The sequence below is a fragment of the Sciurus carolinensis genome, chromosome 4, assembly GCF_902686445.1.
Source record: "Sciurus carolinensis chromosome 4, mSciCar1.2, whole genome shotgun sequence".
NCBI lineage: Eukaryota > Metazoa > Chordata > Mammalia > Rodentia > Sciuridae > Sciurus > Sciurus carolinensis.
The window spans coordinates 82968086-82993068 of record NC_062216.1 but is presented as its reverse complement, the minus strand read 5'-3'; the positions used below and the strand labels follow the sequence as shown (position 1 = coordinate 82993068).

The window sequence follows — 24983 nt, the reverse complement described above, 5'->3', positions numbered from 1 at the left end:
TGTTGTATAAAAAATCTTCCATGTCTCTACTTAATTTGCTCAATATTCAACTTTATCAACCATACAAAATACAGTTAAAACATTAATCATTAATTCTTCAAAGAACTAGAAGAAAATAATCCTAAAATTCATTTGGAAGGATAAAAGACCCAGAACAGCTAAAGCAATTTTCAGTCAAAAAAAAAAAAAAAGCAATGCTGGAGGTATCACAATACCTGACTTTAAATTATACTACAGAGCTGTAGTAACAAAAACTGGTTATCCATATGTAGAAGACTGAAACTAGATCCTTTTCTCTCACCTTGCACAAAAAACAACTCAAAATGGAACAAAGACCTCAGAATTAGATCAGAAACCATGAAACTCCTAGAAGAAAATGTAGGATCAACACTCCAGCTTTTAGACACAGGCAGTGACTCTCTCAATAGGACCCTTAAGTTCAGGAAATAAGGACAAGAGTTAATAAATTGGACAGCATCAAATTTAATAAGCTTCTGCACAGCAAAGGAATTAGGAATGTGAAGAGAGAAAACACAGACTGGGAAAAAATCTTTGTTAGCTCCTCTTCTGACAGGATTAATATCTAGAAGAGCTCAGAAATCTTTACACTAAAAAAATCAAAGAACCCAGTTAATAAATGGGAAAATGAACTAAATAGACACTTGTCAAAAGAAGAAATACAAATGGCCAACAAATACATGAAAAAATGTTCAATATCATTAGCAATTAGGGAAATGCAAATCAAAACTACACTGAGATTTCATCTCACATCTGTTAGAATGGCAGTCATCAAGAATACAAATAATGCTGAAGAGGATGTGGAGAAAAAACACTGTTGGTGAGTCTGTAAATTAGTATAATTGCTATGGAAATCAGTATGGAGTCTCCTCAAAGAACTAGGCATGGAACCATCATATAGATCCATCTATACCATTTTTCAGCATTTACCCTGAAGAATTAAAGTCATCATACTACAGTGATACATACATGCCCATGTGTATAGCAGAACCATTCACAATAGCCAAACTATGGAACCAGCCAAGGTGTCCATCAACAAATGAATAGAAAAAGAAAATATGGTATATACAGACAACGGAGTTTTATTCAACCATAAAGAAAAATGAAATTATGGCATTTGCAGGAAAATGAATGAAACTAGAGACCATCATTTTACGTGAAGTATGTCAAACTCAGAAGGTGGTTAAGGGTCATATGTTTTCTCTCGTATAATGAATCTAGAGAGGAAAAAGGGAAACAAAGGTGGGAGGTGGATCTCCTAAGAAATAAAAGGGAGATCAGTAGAGGAAAGGGACCAAGGAGTGGGGGGTAGAGAGGGAGGGAGGAAGTGTTGTGAAGTGATATTGGTCAATTTGTATTGTTACATTGTGTGCATGTATGAATATGTAACAAATTCCAGCAATATGTACAACTATAATGCACTGATAAAAAATTCTAATCTTTTCCAGTCTGGCTGCTAGAATAAGAACTATTACTGGTCCTGTTTGATCTGAGAATTTGTCCTAGTAATCATTTCAGGTGGTTCCTTTCTCCTCGTGCACTTTTCTCATATACATACACTGATGAATGCTCAGTTGAAAACTCCATGGGGACCTTATGCAGATCTTTGGAGCCTTTGTGTAGCTCTCTGCTCTCCATCACTGTCTGTGAACTTTAGTTCTCTTTACCTTCTTTTACTATAAGCTTTATCTTCTCAGCACTGCAAGTCTGCTACATTTCTCAAAAAATAATGTTCTTCAGGAAGAAAGTTGAAGCAATTATAGACATAACCTCATATGTTTTCCATCTTTAAGTAATCATTGTCATTGATTGCCTAGTGTTGAATATCTTGAAAACTTCTTGAAAATAATTTTTTTATTGTTTCAGGTTGGAGAATAAATTCAGTCCCTTTGACTTCTCCTTGGTTACAATTGGGAGTATAGGTTTATTTTGCTTTTAATGAGTGTTTTCACTGTTTATAAATTTCTGGGTTACAACTTACCCTTTAGAAATGTCATTCCATTGATTTCTGACTTCTTTTGTTCCTTATGACAACTGACACCATTCATGTTTTCCCCTCTTTTTCAAGATTCTTTTCTGTATCTTTCATTTTCAGTAACTTGATTATAGAGTTGATGGATATGATTTACTTTATTTATCCCATTTGGGGATTCATTGACTTTGTGGACATATAAGTCAATGTCTTCCTATCATTGAAGACCTTATTCTTTCTAATATTTTTTCTTCTCCTTTCACTTTCCTTATTTTCCTCTTACGTGTATATTAAGCAACTTGTTGTAAGCTTCAAAATCCTTGAATTTCTGTTAATTTAAAAAAATCATTCCCCCTATTCTTCAGATTGCAAAATTCTGATTTTCATGTTTATCACTTTTTTTTCTGTAATCTCTTTTTCAATTTTCTTTTAAGACAACCCATAGAAGTTTTGACTCCATTATTTTTTCAGTTAAAGAATTTGCACTTAATTATTTTATATAGCTTCCATTACTTTGCTGAGATTTTCTATCTGCTTATTCATTGAACTACTATTTTCCTTTAGTTCTTTAGATGTACTTTGTTTTATTTCTATAACACATAAAAGCAACTTTAGAGACTTCTGCTAAGTCCAATTTTGGACTTAATACTTCCATACTGGGCTGGGGATATAGCTCAGTTGGTAAAGTACTTGCCTTGCAAGCACAAGGCCCTGGGTTCAATCCCCAGCACCACACACACACACACACACCAAAAAAAAAAAAAAAAAAAAAAAAAAAACTTCCTTACTCAGATTCTATTGATTGTTCCCATCATCATCCCATATGGTTCTATTTTTTTGTTTCTGTGAATAAATCCTAATTTTTTATTCTATATTTGACATTGCAAATGATATGCTTGAGCTATTCTGGAATATTTCATGAATCTTTAAAATATGTTTATTTGTGTTCTAGTAGGCAGTTTCATGCTGGCTGATCACCTTGACCTTGTACAGGCTATTTATGCTTTGTTAGAATGGAGCATGGAAAACTCAAGTGTGTCGTTTCACGATCCTCTCATTTATTGGGACTTGATCTAAAAACTCTCTTTCCTCTGCAAATCTTGTCAGGCTTGGCTTTAGGCTTTGCTTGTACTTGAATCATTTTTACTATGCAGTGGGCTCCTTAGTTCTAAGATGTGACCTTTTTTTGGTGTTTTGTTTTGGATGAATGCCCAGGATATTTGGCATCTCAGATTCCCAGGTTGTTAAAAGGTGCCAGATAAGTTTCATCTTTCTTTCTGGGTTGAACCTCTCAGTGTACCCCAACACAGTGGCTTCTGGTAGCTCTATTCTATTCTTAATCTTGTAGTAGCCACTCTCTGGTAAATTCTTGACTGTGTTGCCCTGTCTCAAGGATTCATGGTAGACTCACTTGCTGATTTCTGTAACCATTCTGTGCACAAATCCCTACACTCTGGTACCCTTCCTTAGACATCTCACCTGCTTCTAAAGTTCTAAACCACTCTGATCTTTGCCTCTTCAGCTCAGTGGAACTATCTTGCCCTGCTTGGGTCCTAGCATGCTACACTGAAGTTGGGAAATTATCTCTGGGCAGAGAGCCAGTGAGTTCCTTGTCCAAAAGATTGTAGTCTTGTTCTGCTTATAAAAAGTAGCCAATAGATTTTATCTTTATCTTTTTTTTTTTTTTTTAAATAGGCCCCAGGTCATGGGAAACTAATGTGAGAGATCCTCTAATTACTTAAAAGTCCTCCTTTCATATTTTTCTGTAAGAAAAATAATAGGAAGTTTTGAGACTCATTCATTTTAAAAATTAAATGTATAGGAACTGTACTGGAGGTTGAGTAGAGATCTCACCAGGTTGGGTCTTCTCACTTGGTTCTCAGTGCTTGCATAAGGAAGCTGGAACAATATTAGAGAACTGTAGAGATTCAATAAAGGAGTTTATGTGAAGACTTTTTCTTAGCATAAGACAACATTGATTCAGTAAACAGTGTCTACTTTAAGAATGAGATATTCACAGAACATACAATCTGAAGAACTGCTTTACAATTTATCCCTGCAGCTAATCTCATTGATCTCCTGAGGAAAAATTATATCCTAAAACTAGCAGTACTGATTTCTCAGAGACTGTAATTTTATGTTTGTGACATTTAGTTTTTCCCAAAGGATACACCTTTAAGTTAATATCTAGCATGAAAGATCTGTGTAGGGTTATGTAAATGGCCCCTTGGGATGAATTAAAAATGGAAGGCAGTCTTTCTCTTGGATATTCTTTTCCATATTTAAAACAAAACAAAACATAAAGTGCTCATAAAGCTGTGGGTTTTGTAGGTGATGCCTGGAGAAATGTTTGAATTCAGCAGTTCTGGGTCCCATATAGGAATTCCATTTCAAACCCCTGTCTCTCTCTTTTTTTTTTTTTCTTTCATCCATTCTCTTTTCATTCTCTTTGTTCCCCAATCCCTTTATTTCTCCTACATTTTCAAGATCTATTCCCACAGCACTTCACAACCTACTTTACTTCCTTGATTTCTCCATCCTCAGAGTTGAATACAGGAAAAGCACCAGTGCTCTGAGCTTGGTTTTGTGGGAAGTCCTCAGTTTGGGGGGCATAGGTAGTGAGCATGCTTAGCAAAGGAAAATTATCTTACAATATCTAAATGTTCAAGTTTATCTCATCACATTTGTGAAAAAAGGCTAAAAATGAAAAAAGAAAAAAAAAAAAAAAAAACCTAGTGTTGGGAGCCATGAATGATTGTGGTCCTGTCTGAGCCATCTCTAAGCAGAGGTGTGCCCCTCAGAGAACTCTCAATGTCATCTCATTGATCTGAGACTGCTCCATTACCTTGGCAATGGCCTGCTCAGAATTCTGTGATACCATGGAATTTATTGGTTCAGACAGCTCTAGCTTCAAATGCAACTCCCCAGAGGTGGGAAGAGATACCAGTTTACCCAAATCGCTTTGAGGCGCCAGCTTCCTGGAGGAGGAAGAATTACTACACAAGTGATAAGTCCCTAAACAGGCCAACTTCCCCACAGCCTCTTGCTTCTTGTTTAACTTGAAGAACCCCTCCTCACAATAAATCCCTTTGATATGTTCCCCTATAAAATAAAGATTGGCAGGCTTTTTCTCTGTTAGACCCATTATGTCTTTTCTACCCATAAAGTCCCAGCTTAAATTACATTTCTTGTGTCCTTTGTCTTTCTTATTAGTATTTTTTCTGCCTTTTATTTCCAGCCAGCCCACATCTCCAAAAGGTTTACTGATTCCCATGCAGGCCGTGGTGAGAAACTGGCCAAGTTCTGATAAGATAAATAAAACTATGCAATCAGATGATGAACTGAATTGGGGACAAAGTAGCTATCAAGAGCGCTGAGAGAGTTGAGGTCCTGGTGCTGAATTTTTGTGTATATTGAGACATTTAACAGCTGATGATCCTGAACAGCCTGAGGCACATTGCCTTTAGATTGGTGCTGGGAGGAGATGGGCAATGAACCAGGACTTCTGCCAGGCCCAGATGGTCCTGTCCAGGCTGATCCCAAGGGCTCCTTCCTTCCTGAATGTAGTGCTAGTTACTTGGCCCAATTCCTGAACCTTTTCTGGACTGCATTGGGTGGAAAAGCCTAAAACAATCTTTTCCCTCTCAGATGTCTTTGGAGTGGAAAACAATTTCCCCAACTTCTGTCATTCCTGTCATCTCCAAAAAAATGAATAGACAGGTCCTTTGGTCTGTGGAAAATCTGGGTATAATCCATACCACACATGGATGTGCACACACATGCTCATATACACACACGCACATGAGAAACCAAAATCTATGGGTATTTCAGTTTGTCCTATTTTATAGTTTCTTACTCTGAGCTGGTATCATATGCTAAGGCTTTCTGCCCTCCCATCTATTCTTAAGGGAAATTAGTTGAACTCATGTATGCTGCAAATTTAATATATATATATCCCCAGTTTACAAATGAGGAAATTAAAGACTCAGATAAGCAGCTTGTAAAGAAGGTCACACGGTAAGTAGAACAACTAAATTTGGACTCAGTGTTCTTGGATATCCAAATATCATACAAATATTTTCTCTCAGATATTATAGATCAGTGTATAAAATGTAAGCAGAAAAGATACTTTTTAAAAAATAAAATTTTATGTAGTGTACCACTGTATGAAAAGGAGGAATAATTTCTCTGGACGAAGCTGCAGAGGAGACATTGAGTTTCATTTGGGGATTGTTGATCCCATAAGTTCCCTCAACCCTGAAGGCCTTTACAGGGACTCATAAAGGCTGACTCTGTGCTTATTATTCCCTGGCAACAGTCAAACCTGGAAACATAGCTTTCAGTCTCAACCGTCATTTACATCTTTGGGGAATTTAAATGACTGGCCACCTTCTTGTTTTGTTTAGATAGGAAAATTACTTTTGGAATCCTCTTATAGTTTCACATGTATGTTTTGAAGTAGAAATTATTTAAGATACCAATAAATCAGGGCCCAGAGTTAGCTGATTTTAGTTTCGATCTTCCCTGGAATAGCCAGAACTAGCCATAGATACACATTTGTTGTAAGTGACTGGTGAGAGGGTCCCCTCTAGCTCCTAGGGGGCAGGTGGTAGAGGACTAATTTACTTCACATGAATGAATTAATAGAAGTAGCAGAGTTTTTGGGCCCCAGGCTCAGCCAACTTCCATAGGCTGTTTTCTAGCTCAAAAAGCCCTTTGCAAGGTGAGAAGGTTGGGAGCATTAATAATATCCTATAGCAACCTATTATCCTGTAGCCAATAAATGTGGACATATTTTACCTTAGGAAAATGGCATAAGAAAGTTGACTTATTTCCTCATCTGCAAAACCAATCTTATTCTGGGGAAGAATTTAGATGTTTGGGTAAGATTTCCAAGTTCTTTTAGCATCTGCCCAACTAGAGTTTCCTGTATCGCTAGGGGACATTTGGGTAGATAAGGCCTCTGCCTCTTATGGGGCTGTCAACTTCCAAGTTTAGCAGCATTCGGCAAGGAGGGTTATTATTGCTGTTCCAGGGAGCAAACCAAGTGGACCAGTGTGCTCATAGTAAATGTGCCCATGGGGAATGGAGAAACCAAGAGGCACACTTACCCTGTGCATGTCTTGGTGTCGGAAGGAGTAGGATGGTTTGCTGGTCTAAATGTGCTGAGAGAGAGAGAGACTCACAGATTAAAAGAATCATATAGGATTTATTCAATGCTTATTCTACCACGCCCCTTGAATAGTGCTTTACACAACCAATTCTTAGTTTTAACACAACTCCAAAAAGAAGACATTGTGTGTGTGTGTGTGTGTGTGTGTGTGTGTGTGTGTGTGTGTACACAGGCTCAGAGATAGGTGACTTCTGACTTCTGAAATTGACCCTACTCCTAAGCATCCAGAGCGCAGAGCTCTGTGACTCTAACATACCTTTTTGATTATGCCACTCAGCATCCCAAACCACCAGGCACCATGCCAAGGGCTTTACATTTAATCCTCAACAGAACTCTATGGAGGAAGCGCTTGTTACTCCCATTAACAAACAAGGAAACTGGTTCACAGAGGGATTAAGTGACATTTACGCGTAGTGCCTCCTTCCTCCCAGTCTCTTCTGGTCTTAACTTGACCCAGGCATGATTGCATATTAAGGTTTGTACAAATCAACTTCCTTCTCTTAGAAGTAGCAAGATTTTTAGACACAGTTTTGGTACAATGAACTTGCATAGATTGTCTGCAGAACTCTGTCTGTCATCACTGTGAATTGTGCCCTGGCATTGCTTTGCAGGAAACCCCTCCCAGGTGGGTGCGTACACTGGACATAAAGCACACATGTTGCCGATGCATTTGCTGGTAAAGAATGAAATTCGAAGTCAGGCCTGGAAATCCAGGATTCTTATCTGGAGGAACAGCTCCTGCTTTGGTACCACATGTCTACCTACAGCATATTCATATTCAGAGATCTGTAATTCTGAGGATAGGGGTTGGGGGAAGGGAGTTTAGTTGTCACCCTGGGGACATTGAGCCAGCCTGGTTCAGGTACCAGTTTCAGCTACTCTTATTAAACTTATCAAAGTATACCAAAATGGCCCTTGGAGACTATGGGAGGTTGGCATGTACTGGGTGTCCTGTAATATACTAAGTTATTCCACATACTGTTTTCAAACATGTTGTTTATCTTTTTGAAGCCCTGTGCAATGGACTGAATGTCTCCTTCCAAAATTTATATGTTGAAATCCTAACCCCCCCAATGTGATTGTATTAGGAGTTAGGACTTTGGGAGGTAATTCTGTCATAAGGATGGAGTCGCGAATGGGATTAATGTCCTTATAAAAGGGACCCCAGACAACTCTCTCACTCTTTCTGCCATATGAAGATAGAGTGAGAATTTGACAGACTGTAAGGCAGAAGAGGGCCCTCACCCAAGCGAACCATGCAGGCACCCTGATCTTGAATTTTCAGCCTCCAAAACTATGAGAAATGAATTTCTGTTTTTATAAGCCACCCAGTTTATAGTACTTTGTTATAGTAGCCTGAACTAAGATGCTCTGAGAAAGGTATCATCACTGTGTCATTTCATAGGTCGTAGAGTGAAGTCACAGTTGAGAGTAGGGTCTTAACTCCAGTCTCTTTCCATCCATAGTTTCATGTTCTAAACTGCTCTGCTCTGCTATACTGCTGGCCCTATCCTATACTGCTTCCAAGGTTTGCTGGCTAAGGGACAATATGATATTGTTTTGCTTAGGACATGAAGGATTCTTCCCAAGACCAATCTGTTTTGTATTTATAATGAAGTTAGTAGTTGCTCATAAATCTTCCTAGTTTAGAGAGCCCTTTGGACTGTTTGATGTTCTTCCATTTTATGTCAGCTGGCTTTGAACTTCTATCAACAACCCTGGAGCTCACCAGGATAGACACAGTGCAAGTCACCAGATTGCCTGGTATTGCCCCACATGCCAAGCCTCAGGGCTCCCCGTGTGTTTGGCTTTTATTGGTGTGAAACTACTCTGAGGTCTATTGTTAATAGGAGCAGAGGACTCTGATTCAGAATCAATAGACTAATGTAAAACTTAAAATTTTTCTAGTAGGTTTCCTAAGCAATGGCCTTGTTGCAGGATTTAGAAAGCAATTTAAAAAACACAAGTGAACAACAACAAAAACCAAACAAACCAAAAGCAAAAGATTAGGAGACATCTAATTTGGAGGAAAACCACTTCTAGGGATGAATGTATATATTTCCATATAAAAGTTCTTGACAGTACCATCATCACTTTTGTGGCTTTTCCCTGAGTCCTTGTTTTGCATTGTGTGTTAACCTTGTACTAAACTGTCTCATCTTTAACCTGTCTTATGAGAATTATATTGGCTATTGACATACCACTGTCCTGAAAAACTCCCATTTTGGGTGAGAGTAAACATAATTGTAAAGGTTACATCCTTGTGCTGCCACATAAATGAAGGGCAGGTTGACTACTCTGAAAATACCAGAATCATGACCACATGATCATAGAAATCTTTCTGACAACATCACGTGTCAAGGCAGGCAGGTATTCCTCATCCAAACGGTGATTCAGGAACCCAGGATCCCTTTCATCTTTTGATACTACCATGTCTGTCGAAGTGAGTGGGCACAGGGAGAGGAGTATTTCTGGTGATTTTCGAGGTTCTTGGGCCAGGAAGCCTCCATTCCATTGGTCAAAACTCAGTCACATGGCTGCAACCTTACTGCAAAAGTCTGGAAAATGTCATTCTAATGTGCTGTCTTACATTTGTACTAACAGTACCTCCACTAAATTCTGCTGAGTGATCCCTGAGCTGGAGTTATCTATGCAGCCCTAGAAAGAAATATCACTTTTACCAAAAAGTAAAGGTACAGAGGCAGAGTTGGATGACTGGTCACCTATCTGGGCCCTAGTGAGTGTATAGTGGGGATTTTAGGAATGTCTGCTGAATGTGGGAGTGAATGTATGGCATGAGTATTGTTTAATGTAGCTCTATGGTCTTTGAGACTTTAATGTGACAGTATATTCTTTTCTGATTCCACCCCACCCCCCGCAAAAAATCAACTATCCTTCCCTTGGGCCTGCATTGGAAAGCAGCTATGCTCCCCACCATACCACCAATGCTGTCCCTCCCCGCCACCTACACTGGATGCATCTATAACACTTTGTTGCCTTATTTTCACCTCTGACTTCCCATATTAGAATGTGAAATCCTTGAAGTCAGACCCTGTCATATCCACCTTGGTCACAAGCCTTTTCCTCAGTGCCTGGGATGAGATGTCCAATAAATAAATGCTTTTCTTAGAGGATTAGAAAGTTACTATTTCTCAGACTGGGGATGTAGCTCAGTTGAGTGCTTGTCTACATGCATTAACTCCTGTGTTTGATCCCAGCAACCCCTCCCACACACACCCACTACTATTTCTCAAATTAATAGGTTAAGCAGGGCACAGTGGCACACACCTGTAATCCCAGCAGCTTGGAAGGCTGAGGCAGAATTGTGAGTTCAAAGCCAGTCTCAACAATTTAGCAAGGCCTTGAGTAACTCAGCAAGACCATGTCTCTAAATAAAATATAAAAAAGGGTAGGGGATGTGGTTCAGTGGTTAAGCACCCCTGGATTCAATCTCTAGTACTTAAAAAAAATTGACAGGTTACTTTTTATATTAAACATATAGTAATAGTATAGCCTGGAGATGAAGCAATTAGTTCTATTCTGTTACACCTTATCAATGATACGTGTAATGAGAAGCAACATGAAGTAGTGTCGGGAAGGGGTTGGGGCTGGATAGAGCTGGGTCAGGAATCCTGCTTCTATCACTACATGACCCAATACTTTTTTGTAATTTAACTTACTTGGCCCATTCACCATTTTTCCCTTCCTTCCTTCCTCCCTCCCTCCCTTCCTCCCTTCTTTCCTTCCTTGCTTCCCTCCCTCGTTCTTTCCTTCCTTGGGGTGCTGAGCATCAAACCCAGTGCCCTGCAAATGCTAGGCAAGCGATCCACCACTATACCCCTAGCCCCACACTGCCTCTTAAACTCTCATGTTGTTTACCTGTTGAGTGGGTATTCTTACCTCATAATTATGTTCCAAAGTTAAGAGAATATGTATATGAAAAGTTAAGCACATTAAAAATAAACTCCCATTACTCTCCTGAAAGTTGGTGTAAATGTCACCCCTTTTCTGCCAAGAAAGAAGTCATTTCTCTGTTTAAAGCAACCATGGGCACTGCCTTTTTACTGAGATGGGGAAGCAGACTTGGGTTTCCAGTCTGTGCCCATGAGAGCCATGGATTCATACCTTTTTTTTTTTTTTTTTTTTTGCGGTGCTAGGTATTGAACCTAGGGCCTTGTGCTTGCGAGGCAGGCACTCTACCAACTGAGCTATATCCCTAGCCCTCATACATTCTTAATGCTGTAAAGTTCTTAGATATATAAACAAAAGAAAGAAAATGGTTTCTGAAAAATGAAGGGATGGGCTGCCTGGTGAGATAGTGATTCCCCATGCTAGGCATGCTCAGTAGTCAAGATTTAGCCATCTGCCAGGGATATGTGAGGTTGAGAGTCCTGTGCTGAGTGGGAGAGTAGGACTAGCTTGGTGATAGTCATCCAGGAAGATGGACCACATCAGGGTCCCTGGTGGCTGAAAAGTAACAAAAGCAACAGGTACCCATTGTTCTGTCATATAAGCCATTGAAAAGAAAGCATATGGGCATATCCAGAAGATAAATTGACAACACTTTGGGAGATATAGGAAGAAAATGTTGAGAAAGACTTGACTAATGTTTTCTCTGTCCTTCCAACAAGGAAACTCTGATTCTTAACATATTTTTAGAAGCCAGCCTATGACTCCATTTGTGCTCACCATAGTGCCTAACGTAGGCAAGGAGTCAGGAAATCATTCATTAGCTGGTTGATTGACTCCTTCTACATGATTAGATAAATGTTTGTTGAAGGAGTGATTAAATGAACGAATGTCTCTTTACTCCAGGTTTACTAGTGCCAGTTTTCCCAGGTTTTCTTAGTGGTGACCTCTTATTTCCCCACATTTCTATAGGTTCCGGTGGCTCTGCCAGGACAATCTTCAGTCTGTTCATGTCTGTTACCATGCAGCTCTCAGAGCTAAACATTACACGCCATCTTTAATCAAGTGAACCATTAGGATAAGCATCCTAAGACTGAAAACAAAAACCCTACTGTTCTGCAAGGCCAGGGGTCAGAGATACCTTGGCAATCCTTCAAATCCATCTAAGTGGGGCTATTGAGAACAAGGGGTAGAAGTTTGTAGTTTTGCCTATCATGTGTTTGCTGCTCTCTAACCCTTTTGGCCAAAGCAAATGTCATACTCAGTCATGGGCATGGCTCCTGGACTCTATCCCTGTGCCAAGTGCCAGCCTAGAGATCTGTGTGCTAGGAAACCAGCCAGCTATTTGAAGTACATTACATCAGGCATTTCCCGAGGTGCAAAGGAAGGTATCCTTGCTAGAAAGCTGGGAGAATTTTGGCTCATAGAGATTGGACTCAGTAACTTCAACTCCTTGGCTAAGGCCCAATCCTCCAACAAGCAGCTATCATGTGGCCTGCACAAAATTCAGACCCAAAAGCTCCTGCTTTCCATGTTGACACCACAACCTCCTTTGAGAGATATGTCACCCTTCTGGGAACAGCCTTTAGGAAAGGAGAGACATTTTACAACTTGACATTAAAAACATCTTAGTTCCCTTTTCACTTAAAATTTTCAGGGCAATGTTGTCTTTGCAGTGGGAAAATGTAGAAATCCGTACCAAAAAATTTGCCATTCATCATTCTCTTTTTCTTTTCAAGTTAAATAAAATCACACAATGTATAGTGATGAATATGTTGGTGTTAATTTTTAAATTTGTAAATTAGATCCTAACGGTAGTTTTTTCAACTGCATAAATTGTCTTTTGCAGTGAAGGAATTTGATCTCAATAGCACTCAGAAGCAAATATTTTGTAATTCTAAAGTCTTTAGCTCTTCCTTTGTGTGGCACAGGCTATTGTGAATTGCCTGTGCAAATTCCTCTGTGTATTATTCACTACCGAGTACTACTTGAATGGTTAAAAAAAAAAAAAAAAAAAAAACTAATTAAAAATACAGAGACCCTGAGAGCTTCTCATCTGAATGTGAAAGTTGGGTCCTGGGGTGGGAACAGATGGTTGGAGTAGTCCTAGGGTACAGAAGAGAACAAGATACAAAGCACCTTTGGATGAATTCTAATATCCAATACTCATACCTACAAAACATGGAGCTATTATCAGATCATTCTACAGTTTGCTGAGACTGAGCAAAGTTTCAAAGTCATTATCAGGATTAAAGCCCAAGTCTTTTGCTAGTTTGATCCTTTTTCCACCCAGAACTCTTGAAACTGAGGATCCCAGTGAACAAAGTGACAATTACAGAGACCTGTGAAAGAACTAACCGAGTGCTTCCTTGTGCACTTTCCTATAGTCTTGACTCTGAGTCTTGAGTCCAAACTCCGTAATCCTCCTCTTTTCTTTTGGGAAAATTGATCTGACATTATTTGATCCCTACTGTGAAGGGGTACTCAGGAAAAACGTGAAATATTTATGAAATGCTTTGTTTCATGGGAAGTCGTATTCCAGGCTGCAGAGCTTCTGTACGCTTCTCCTTGGCAGTGTGGAAAATGTATTGTCAGCTTACCCATCCATGGCATCCGCTCTTCACAGGTGGCATACTCCACCCCTGCCCTGTCCATGTGTGAGAATCTAAGAATGTCACACATAGGCTTGCCACCTTCCTTTAACCATGTTTGTTTCCCTGGATGGCCCAATATGTTACTGAAGTGTCCAAAAAGGGAAATAAAGGAGTGGGGCAAGAAGAGGAGGAGATGGCAGCAGGGAGACAAGAAGTAGAGCGAAGTAGGTGAGAAACAACTGACAATCCCCCCAGAGCCCAAGCTGTTAACCCACCGTGTGCAGACATCTTCTGCCAACCACCCTGCAAGATGAAACTGAGACTTGTTGGCTGGATCTCGCAAGGACCTTTGCCAAGGTCTGCTGTGGCCAGGCCTTCTCAGTGACGAGAGTCGGTGGGGTGCAGAGCTGTTCATTTGGCATCCTTCACCATCGATCGCTAAGGTCACTGATGAAATATTAAACTGAGCTATATCCATGACTTCATGAAGACGATCGGAAATAGAGGGAAACTGGGAGATGGGGCAACGATCAGATACACAAAGAGGCAGGAAACCTCCTGGAAGCACACCCAGGAAGGCTGGTGATTCCCACATTGCCACAGTGAAGCAGCCAGCTTGTATTTAATTTCAACTCAATATTTTCCTTAGGCCATACCTTCACCTCTTATTTCTCAGAAAGTGGCACAAAATAACAGGCTTCACAATGCCGTCAATGTCCATTTTGACAGTATTCATGTCACGATACACAATCATGTACTGTAATTATACAAAATCCAAAGAATTGAATGTTACAAGTTACACAGGTTAAAAATGAAACCGACAACCCAAAAGAAAACAAAACAATGAAATTTCTGCCAGAATCCATAGAGACGCCTGACAATATTACGAAAGAATGTAGCCAAATAATTGTCCTAGCATGCTGCAGTTCATTGCCATAACTTTGTAAGTTCCCAGCTCTTTGGGGGAAAGAAAGTGCGTTTTCACCGCCTATACTTCTCAGAGGAAGAGCTCTCACATATATAAAGGTCAACAGAAAAAGAAATGCAAACTCTAGGCACCAATATTGCTCCGACAGCAACGGAGTTTATAATCAGACTTGAAACTCTTCTGAACCAGATCTGGTTTCTTGAAAAGGAACCTGGACAGTGACACTAGTCCCGAAGGGCCAGGGAGGAAACACCCAACTGTTAATAAGAAGAAAACCATCAAGAACTAGAACAATTAACACAAATATTTTTCTACTCTACTTTGAAGTTGAAGTACAGTTTTTCATATTTGGAATAGGAAATGATACATGGTTGATCTGTAGGTAGAACTCCTGCCTCTTCCCCATCCACCCTCCCCATTCCTGATCCAGCAGTTTCAAGGTTGGAATACAGATATTGATGGATCAATTTCTTTGAAGTAGAATAACCATTTTTCATATGTGGCCATGCCTCTTTTAAATGATGAGGTAAATTGAATGCTAATAATGCCTGTTTCTTCCTGGGCTATGCAGTTGATCAGGGGTGTGGGAAGAAAACAATTCAACTTTCTGATAAAATCACACACATACAAAAATTATTGCACTTAAAAAAAAAAGCAACTCAGCCCAATCAGCAAAGGGCCAACTAAACTCCTTGGAAGTACTGTACTTCCTGCCCTTTGCAGAGCATCTTGACCTTTCTGATGTTCTGTTGAATTTGGTCCATTAAATGTCCAGAAGTGAAAGAGTCCAAAAGACACTTGTAGGCTCTTTAAGGCTAAGTCTTCCCGGTGCTTCTGTGAGATAAATTATCTCCTTGGCCACATACTACAAAACTGGGGCTCATTTAGCAAAATGACTAGCAGGGCCCCCCTAAAAATCTGGAAGCAAGGGAGGATAGGTGCACATCATGTCCTCTCCTGTGAATGAAAAAAAGACAGTAAGCAGCCTGGATACCAGCAAACTCCTTCTAACTGTACTGCAAGCTTTCACTGTACTCAGTCCCACAGTCCATATGGATGTGAATTTATCTGTGCATCTTCCTCCATGTGACTCCTTTCTGTGTGTCTGAATGTCTTTCTACTTGCAATTTACTTCCTTATTTTTTATCCTTCCTGCTTGTTTATGCAGCGCTGCATCTTCCTCAGTGGATATAGGGGTACAGTGCTAATCCTATCCTGTCACTACTGACCCATATGTTTCCTATCCTTTCAATATTTCTCCCACAATGCACTGCCGCCCTCTCCCCACTCTGTCATCCCCCAGTCCCAGCATACTTATGATCACCCCTCATCCTGTTTACTGAGCTAAATAACCAGCTTCTTACCTCACCCAAAATTATGCCTCTGAAATATGATCTCCTAGTCAGTTTGAGTTCAGGGAATTGAATGTGTTACTAATGTTTTCACGTAAATGCTCATGTAATGGGTGAGACTGAGGCGTTTTCAGACTCCACTATCCTGAGACTCTATTGTCAACACTGTTTTTCTTTTTTGTTTTAGAGTGTTCATTCCAGTTTAGGTAAGTTCATAATCCTTACATGACCCTCGTAATCATTAAAATAATTGCACAAAATATCTGGATAGATAGAATTGGATGGTAGTAACTGTCTATTGCAAGAACAGATCCAATATCAGAATGATTAAAAGTTCTGCACAGAGGGAATGGAGCTCAAATCATCATGGGTTGCAGAAGTTCCTGCTTGTTGTTACCACCAACCTAAAGCTCAAAGACCTGCTATGGTATTTGTTTCTCCCTATGACCACCCCTGTGTGCTGAGAGTTGGACAGAAAGACTAGTATGAATATAAAAGCTACTAATGCCAATACCAGTGGGTACTGCTACCTTCTGACTCATGCCATCCCATGCCCTCCCACTGTTATAAGACAGAGCACCTGTGATGGGCTCTTCTCTACTTACTGCTTGAGATTCAGAACTAGGACTTGCTAACATTCTCATATATGACATCGCTGATGCAGAACTGCTGTTTCTTCTTCATCCACATCAGCTGAACACACTGATGGATAAAAATGTACTGCTCCTGGGGCAAAAGAAAAAGCATGTTTCAGAGCAAGACATTTTCATGCAGATATGTGCAAAGATAATGCATTTTATTACTATGTTAGTTTTAATGAGCAGGAGCTTATGTAAAAGGAAACCCATTTTCATTATTGACAAAGATAAGTGTATAACTGGAAAATTCAAGAAAATCAATTGTAAAATTTTTTTACAATTTTTAAAATTACAATTTTAAAAATCAATTTTTAAAATTAATAATAGAGATTAGAACATCACTATTTTTTTCCTAAGTGGAATCTTTTATCACATTTGTTGAAGTATGATAAATAAAAAGTATATATATTTAAGATGTACAACATGGTGATCTGACATACATATGAAAGACTTATTACAATGAAACAAATTAACACATGAGCATCATTTCACACAGCTACTTTTTTTTTTCTCCTTTCTGATGATGAGAACAATTAAGCTCTACTTTCTTAGGAAATTTCAACTACATAATACACTATTATCAATTATAGTCGCCAAGAATTATTGTTATGGTTTGGATGTGAGGTGTCCTCCAAAAGCTCACTTGTGAGATGATGCAAGAAGGTTCAGAGAAGAAATGGTTGTATTACAAGAGCCTTAACCCAATCAGTGAATTGATCCCCTGGTGGGCTTAACTGAGATGTAACCGAAGGCAGTGGAGTGTGGCTGGAGGAGGTGGTGCACTGGGGGTGTGACTTTGGGGTATATATTTTGTATCTGGCCAGTGGAATCTCTTTCTGCTTTCTGATCATCATGTGAGCAGCTTCCCTTCCCCACACTTTTCCACCATGATGTCCTGCCTCACTTTGAACCCTAAGGAATGGAGCCCGCTTTCTATGGACTATGATTTCTGAAACCCTGAGCCCTTAAATAAACTTCTCCTTTAAAATCGGTCAGATCTTTTAGTAACAGCAATGAAAAGGCTGACTAAAACAATTATGTTAGCTCATCACTACATAATGCTAAAAGTGATTTATATGCAATCAGTAAATCATGAGATTATTTTGAAGAAAATTTGTTGCTTGCTATCTCATTATATATTGAAATAAATTCCAACAAGCTTAATAAATAAAATGATAAAAATACAAAAGAAAGGTTATTATAGGTTAATTCCTCTCTGATTATTTTAGCGAAGGAATTTCTAAATTTAAAAGCCGTGAATAAATTACAAATAAAAATTCTAAACTATGCATACAAAAAATGGTAAAAGGGGGCTGGGGTAGTAGCTCAGTGGTGGAGCACTTGCCTAGCACATGTGAAGCACTGGGTTCAATCCTCAGCACCACATAAAAATAAATAAGTAAATAAATAAGTAAGTAAAGATATTTAAAAAAAATTTTTTTAAATGGTAAAAGAATAAAAAACTAGAAACTAGGAGAGAAGAATATTTTCCAAAATTATGCCAAAATGTTGATGGCTTTATTTTTGTTAAAAAGTCACATAAATCAGTAATATATGCAAGTAGACAGGCAAGTATAGTTTATCAACCACTAGGCCAGATATTCTTGGAAGGTAGGTACTATGTCTTTTTATTCCTAAAGCCCACCACCTAGTTTATGCTTGTTAAATGATTTTTTGAAGTTAACTGAGGAAATATTAAAACAGAAAAAAAAGGCCAAGAAATAAAAATATGAATTAAAATAGCTTTTTTTTTTCTCAATTGTTTATAAAGTGGGCAAAGCTAGCGAGGGAAGAAAGTAACAATAATGAGTGTGTTGAAGCAGTCATTATTACTTACTTATTACTTGGTGGAGGTAAAATTAATAAAGTGCTAATAAATTGTAAAAATGCAGATCATAGTGTTGATAATAATAAAAAGTGGAAAAATATCCAATGTTTTATGTAAAGGAGAAAGCTTTAAATAAGCAATAGTGTGTCTATAATGAAACAGTCTTTAAAATGAGATTTATAGAATTTAAGGCAATCCGTGATACATAGTCAAATGCTAAGTGAAAAATCATGTTAAAAGTGTATACGCACGTACACACACACACATATATATACTCATATATGTACATATTTTTATATATGTATATGTATGTATATATGTGTATTTACAAACAAACATGTATATGGCAAGAAATTACACTTCAATGAAAGCTGAGATGAAATCACCAAAATTATCAAGGTTAATTGTCTTTGTGTCATGAAATAAGGGTAATTTCTTAGTTTTATTTTTCTTCATTTCCTGAGTTTCTAAGTAGTTCCATTAGATATAACCTTTGCATAAGATACAGTCAAGAGGTTCACAGGGGCTGAAGAAGCCTCTGTGTAATAGCTTTAGACAAAGGATCAAAGCAATACCTCCGACCTCACTGGGTTGGAACCTCACCAGCTCTGCACATCTCAGCAAGCTTTGGAGACATGTTTTCCCTCAGGTCTGGAGAGTATCACAGCAGTAACTGAGCTAGCCCTCAGAGGATCTTGCACATCACTCCAATTATTTCGGGTGTGAAGACAACATGGGAAGATAGAAGGCCAGAGACTTCCTGGACTCTCACTCTGTAACTACCCAGTAGAAAAAAAAAAAAAAAAAAAAAAACCCACAGGAAAAGCAAATAAAAAAAACCTGTTTTCAGACACATCCTGAGAGTCTCTGAGAAATCCAAGCTGCCTATTGGGAGGACAGTCTGCTCAAAGCAAAGCCCTAACTGACCTCCAGGGAGAGGCTATTAGAGGAAAACCAAACAAAATCAAACAAAATATTTGATTAAAAGTAGAAGAGAGCCCAAGAGAGGAAACACCCCTCCACAGGTAGCCCTTTTCAGTTTCAAGGACTCATCTGGATTCTGTCATTTTGGGTAGCGTGTATTTGATAACAACTCATGAAAATTGTCATTCACATTTTAGAAATGAGAAATGGAACTTTGAGAGGTGACGTAACTTGTGCAGTGGTAAAGCTGAGGTCTTTTTAACTGTCCCCCTGCCTGTGTGGAGAAGCCCCCGAAATGTGTCTGTCTGGGTGAGAAAGAAGGCAGGTCAAAATGCAACAAACACAGCGCGAAAATAGGCGCCTGAGGATGCGCCTGATTTCATCAGTTACGTCTGCCATTTTGGGGTGGGTTGGAGTGGCAGAGTCAAGGTGAATGGTGTAGAAAAGGTTGGAAAATTTGAAAACATAAATGAGAAGAAACATGGTATTTGATTCCTGGGTCGATTGTATACATAAAGACCGATCTCAACTGGAGGATGATTCTGTTCTCTCGCAAATCATTAGTGACTGATGGGAAAAGAATCATTGTTTGTTTTTTTTTTTTACTTATTAGTAAATTAGACGGCAGCAGGATTTGAATGTGAAGTGCTAAAGGACAATGTTAGATAAATCAACCTATATTCAAAATATGAGTTAAACCAAGAAGAACAGAGGAATGAGGAAAAAAATCAAGGTATGTGGACAAGATGTTCTAGACATAACTAGCAAAGCAGACCCAAATAAATAACAGGAACTGGAAAGCATTCATTGCAAAATCCCGAGGGAACTCAAGAGTACGTTAGAACAGCTGGGAAAATGAGTAACTTGGAGAAGCTCTGCCCCCTTTACTGACTTTAAATTTCCCAAGGAAAGTACAGGGAAGGTATATCATGCTTTCAAAAACTGTTTCTGTGGAGCTGTCAACCTGAAATTCTGCCATAAACCAAGAAACCAGACGTCTAAAACTTGGGGCAAGAAAGGGAGAAAACAAAATATTTTCTTGTCTTTGCAGAAAGCCCCATGTGACTCCTTTAGTGTTGTGTGATTATCTCACTTGAAGAAAAATAATGGAGCTGAGACTGGGATGAAGAGTCTGCTGTGTGAAGGTAGTTTTTTAAAAGGGATTAAGATTCTGTAGTTGGAAAAAATCAAAAGCAAACAGGCTATAATCAAAGTCTATAAAGTCATAAGAGGTATAAATTAAGTGAATGGAGCAGACAATCCATCAAATCCAAGATACTTAAAATAAGGAGTAGCCCTTTGAAGCTTGGGGATATATATATATATAATTCTATATATATGTATGTATGTAATGGGGATTTTTAATCACATCTTAGGATACAAATTTGTGGGAGTGAAAGCCCAAGATTCAGACTGATTAAGAAAGCACTATTTAATCATTAGGTAGGGGGTTTCTCTATGATATTTTAAACCTATGATAACAAGGTGGTGTGTATGTCTCTACCACAGCAAATTAGAAGGCAGCAGGCCTGAGACTGAGTGGGTTCACAAGGAGACTTCTGAATGTTAGTGGGTTACTCTTTCCCAGCTGGTTCAATCCTGGTGCAGCTTAGAAATAAATACATTGAAACATCGGTGCCAAGCTTGGCTAAGATGAGCCTGGGAGGGTAGGAGGAAAGAAAAGTAAACAGGGTGGGAAAGGAGAAACACACCCAGTTGGAGAGCCATTAATTGGGGCTTTTTGAGTCTTTCTGACACCTAGTGGTGCTGAATGAGAAGAGCATGAGGAAGTCCAAAGCAGGGTTTAATCCCTTGGTAAGAGGCCAGGCTAGGCAGTCTTCCCCTAGTCAAAGCCCTCCTCCCTGAACCTCCTCCAGGAGAGGAACCACTGTCCCCCTGAAGCTAAAGAGTCACGAGTGCGGCTGAGTGAGGAGGCTTATGAACAAGCGATTACACTTGGGATTCTGCACCCACACAGGTACATATTGAATCACTCCAGCATTTCAAATATAAATTAAATCACATCAGTCCTGTGGTCTCCATTAGGCAGCATTTCCCCAGATTGGTTGTTATGAACTTGCATTCTGTTGGAAGAGGTTATACTCTTTTGCCAACACAAACATATAAAGAGCATACGACGCCAGCAAAAGTGTAACCCCATACACTTCCTAGAGGTTGACATCTATTTCTTTATACCTTGAAAAAGTTTGAAATATACAAAATAAGAAAATGAGAAAGGCAGATGCAAAGAAAATCGAGACAATTGTTTTGAAATATGTGGGTGAATAATAGTAAGTTTTCAGTCAAGGGAAAATGAAAAAGTACATATCAATTGCGTTCCTACCTCTGTCTGTACCATAGACATCCTGTATGATCTCATTTCTGACACCAACCCTAAGATGTCCACAAACTCGTGATCTCGAATGTGCTGCAAGAGCCTGTCCAGGGCAATGAACGTCCCTGTCCGCCCCACGCCGGCACTGTAAAAGAAAGTTCACACCAGACATTACTCACACAGTGACTCCTCACTGTTGCAAATAAAACAGTCCTTACTAAAAAGGAAAAGGGTTTGCATCACTGTGAAAAAACTCCTAAACTTTTCCATTTAACTGATTTTTAAGAATGCAGCTACGGTTGCTGTTCCTCGTAATGTCACATTTCCGACTATCATTGTTCCCTGCTTTAAGGAGATATGGGTTTGCACAGCCTTGGTTACCCCTCCCCTGGGCTGTTTCAGGAGAAAAGTGATGATTCCATGTTGAATACTTGGGAGAGTTGGTCCCTGCCCTCAAGGAAGGATACACATTAACAATGTTGCATCTCATAAATAGCCTCACAGTTCTATTCCTCATGCCTAGCTTAAAAGTCTAGTTGAGATGTCCACACCCTGACTCAAGCTCTGGGGATAGTGATTTCTGCACCTTCAACCCTGAGTTCAATTCGCCATCTCAGACTTTCCTTGCAGCACACATGTTCTTCCAGTGGGTCCTGGGCCTGCTTCAGTCTCCCAGGGATCATTTAGATAGTTGTCTTAAAATAAGTAAATAAATACCTGGGCCCAGTCTTGTCTGGTCCTCAGATCCTAGGACTCAAAACATTACAGCAATACTGTGTCACAGGGCTGGTTTTTGAAGGAGATTGGTTCACTTGGTGGGAAGGAAAGACTAAACTGGTATGTGCCAGGTAACTGCCCACAACAGTCCCTAGTTCTATAGGTTAAGTCAACTCTTCTTCTGATCATCCATAGACAAAAGAGCCAAAAAGTTCTACATTCTGAATTATGATGAAACTTTGGGGAAAAAAGAAAGTTGAAACCAATTTATATGTGCAGAGTTCAATTTGCTTTCTCTGCTAGACAACTCTTCCCTCCTGGGACTTCTCAGATAAAATGATCTGCCACTGAGTAGGCACCTGTAAAGTTGCATCCAGCACTGCACCTGCTAGCTGCTGATTTCAGTTTGACCCCATGTTTGAGCAGCTTTATTTTCTGCACTTAGTACCATTTTGAGAAGAGATGATCTCATCTGCTAACACATAGCTTTGAAACTGTGAAAGCCAAAAGTGGATTGACAGCAATGATATCCTCCCTAAAGAGAAACTTAGTAGCTTATAAATCGTTAGCCTTTCAAGGACGGTCGGATGGACACACACAGACACACACACACACACACTCACACGTACCCACTTTCGCAACCTATCCATTATAATTCACAAAGGCCAACATGCTGGATCTGGGATTATAGATTTATCTGCTCATGTTGACCTGGCTGCCAATGTTTCCCTTAACATCCTTTATTCCTGATAGGCAGAAGAGGTAGAATCTTTTGAGGTTGCATAAAAATTTTCAGCAATACTGTGTCACAAGGATGGTTTTTGAAGGAGCTTGGTTCACTTGGTGGGAAGGAAAGATTAAATTCAAAGGTAATTGAATTAGTGTGGACCTTAATTTTTGACAATATAATGGATCATTTATCCCCTTTCATGCTGTCTGGAAATTTAGAAACAAAATTGAGGAGCAAGCATAGCAAATATGTTAATTTTAACATGCCAAATATTTTAATCTTTTCTTTTCTTTTTCTTGCTTATGTGGTTACTTACATTGTTTTTAACTGCTACAAACTATTTATCACTTGACCTTATATTTATCCATGTTATAACCCTTAGAATCCTTGATGGGAATAATATCACATGTAGGCACAGACTTTAGAGACCTATGCTCCTAGATTTGAGTCCTAATTCCTCCCCATTCTAGTTGTATGAACTTGTGTAAATCCCTTAACTACTGTATTCCTCAGTTTTTTCTTCTGAAATGGAAATAATAATAATATCATAGGCTATAGATACAAGATACCCACAGTATATGCGAATAGTATATATAGAAGACATCCAGTAACCACAGATTAAAAAAATCTCAATTCATTTATTATTAAATCTGGTCCACATATGAAATGATGGACTGTTTCATTTCTTTAAAATACCCTGATAGTTAACAGAAAATGCATCTGATGAGGTCACCTGCAGTGAATGATCATGGGGCCTTTGCTCTTGGTGGCTTGCTGTCGGACCATGTGTACAAACTGCAGGATACTTTCTGCAGCATTTGCTGTGGGCACGCCGTGATCAGGCCACGCAGTGTAATTAAAATGCATCACATCCTGCATCTCATCAGCCTTTAGGGAAAAAAGCCAAAAACAAGCATTAATGTCTCAGCCCACTGCCAGGATGGCCCAGGCCTCCACCGAAGATCACGAGTTAATGGCACAAGAAGGTTGAACCACATTCCACTCCTGGTCAGTGTATTTCCTTTTCCAGCTCTGAGCACTGTGTCTGGCACAAAGTAGGTTCTGAAAACAATATACTAGTTGTATAAAGCTTTCAATAGTAGGGCAGGTAGGCAAATCCTTGCCTGTGTAGTTAAGGACAAGAGCTTAAGCAGATCAGGGCTGTGCCATTTAGAAGCTGCAGCAGCCTTGCCAAGGAATTAGCACTGTGGAAGGTACTGCTGGTGCCCTACTTAGATCCTTCTGCCAGTCTGGCACACTCCTTTCCAGCTGCTTTTAATGGCAGAGCTCTACCCTTGTCCTGATAGTTGTCCTTCACTACAGGGAGCTGCCTCATGGGAAAATGCCTAAGAGTTTGCATTCTCCTGCTGAAAGCAGCCCACAGATAATGACTGACTGATTAAAAAACCCAACGCCAATATGGTACCATTCCTGCCCCAGCACAATCAATGGAATCTGACTGAGTCAGAACGCAGGTGAACCCACAGCTGGATGTGACTTCTTCCCTGCCCTACTCTACTTCCCTTGACCCCTTACAGTTTTACCCAAGAATGTACTGTCAAAAAATCACTTATATGAGAATCCTTGTCTTGAATTTTGATACTAGAAGACCCAAACCAGACAGACTCATGAGTTTCAGTTTTTCTCTTACCTGAAAAGGGCCTAAGATACCAATAACAATCATCGTGCAGATGGAGTGTTGATGTTTGTGAAGGATGGTTAGATATTATTATCATTTCTACCATGACATAATCACCACCTGCTCAGTCATTCATATGGTTAGTTCTGGGAATCTCTAGTGAGTAGATCTGTTTTGTTTATTACTACTATTCATATTAATCTGTACATCAAATACATTGTTGTTC

General features: G+C 39.3%; 1 protein-coding gene across 1 annotated transcript in view; it reads right to left on the bottom strand.

The window, feature by feature from the left end:
- Window positions 1-14314: 14314 nt before the first annotated feature.
- The window catches only part of Ptpro (protein tyrosine phosphatase receptor type O), a 228093-nt gene continuing 217424 nt past the window's right edge, over window positions 14315-24983 (bottom strand). Inside the window, exons 24-27 of the mRNA XM_047549974.1 lie at window positions 23852-24006; window positions 21681-21816; window positions 16552-16672; window positions 14315-15551 (exon numbers count right to left, since the gene is read on the bottom strand). Coding sequence (XP_047405930.1) covers window positions 16568-16672; window positions 21681-21816; window positions 23852-24006 — 396 coding nt within the window. The 3' untranslated portion in view covers window positions 14315-15551; window positions 16552-16567. The remainder of the gene's footprint in view (window positions 15552-16551; window positions 16673-21680; window positions 21817-23851; window positions 24007-24983) is intronic.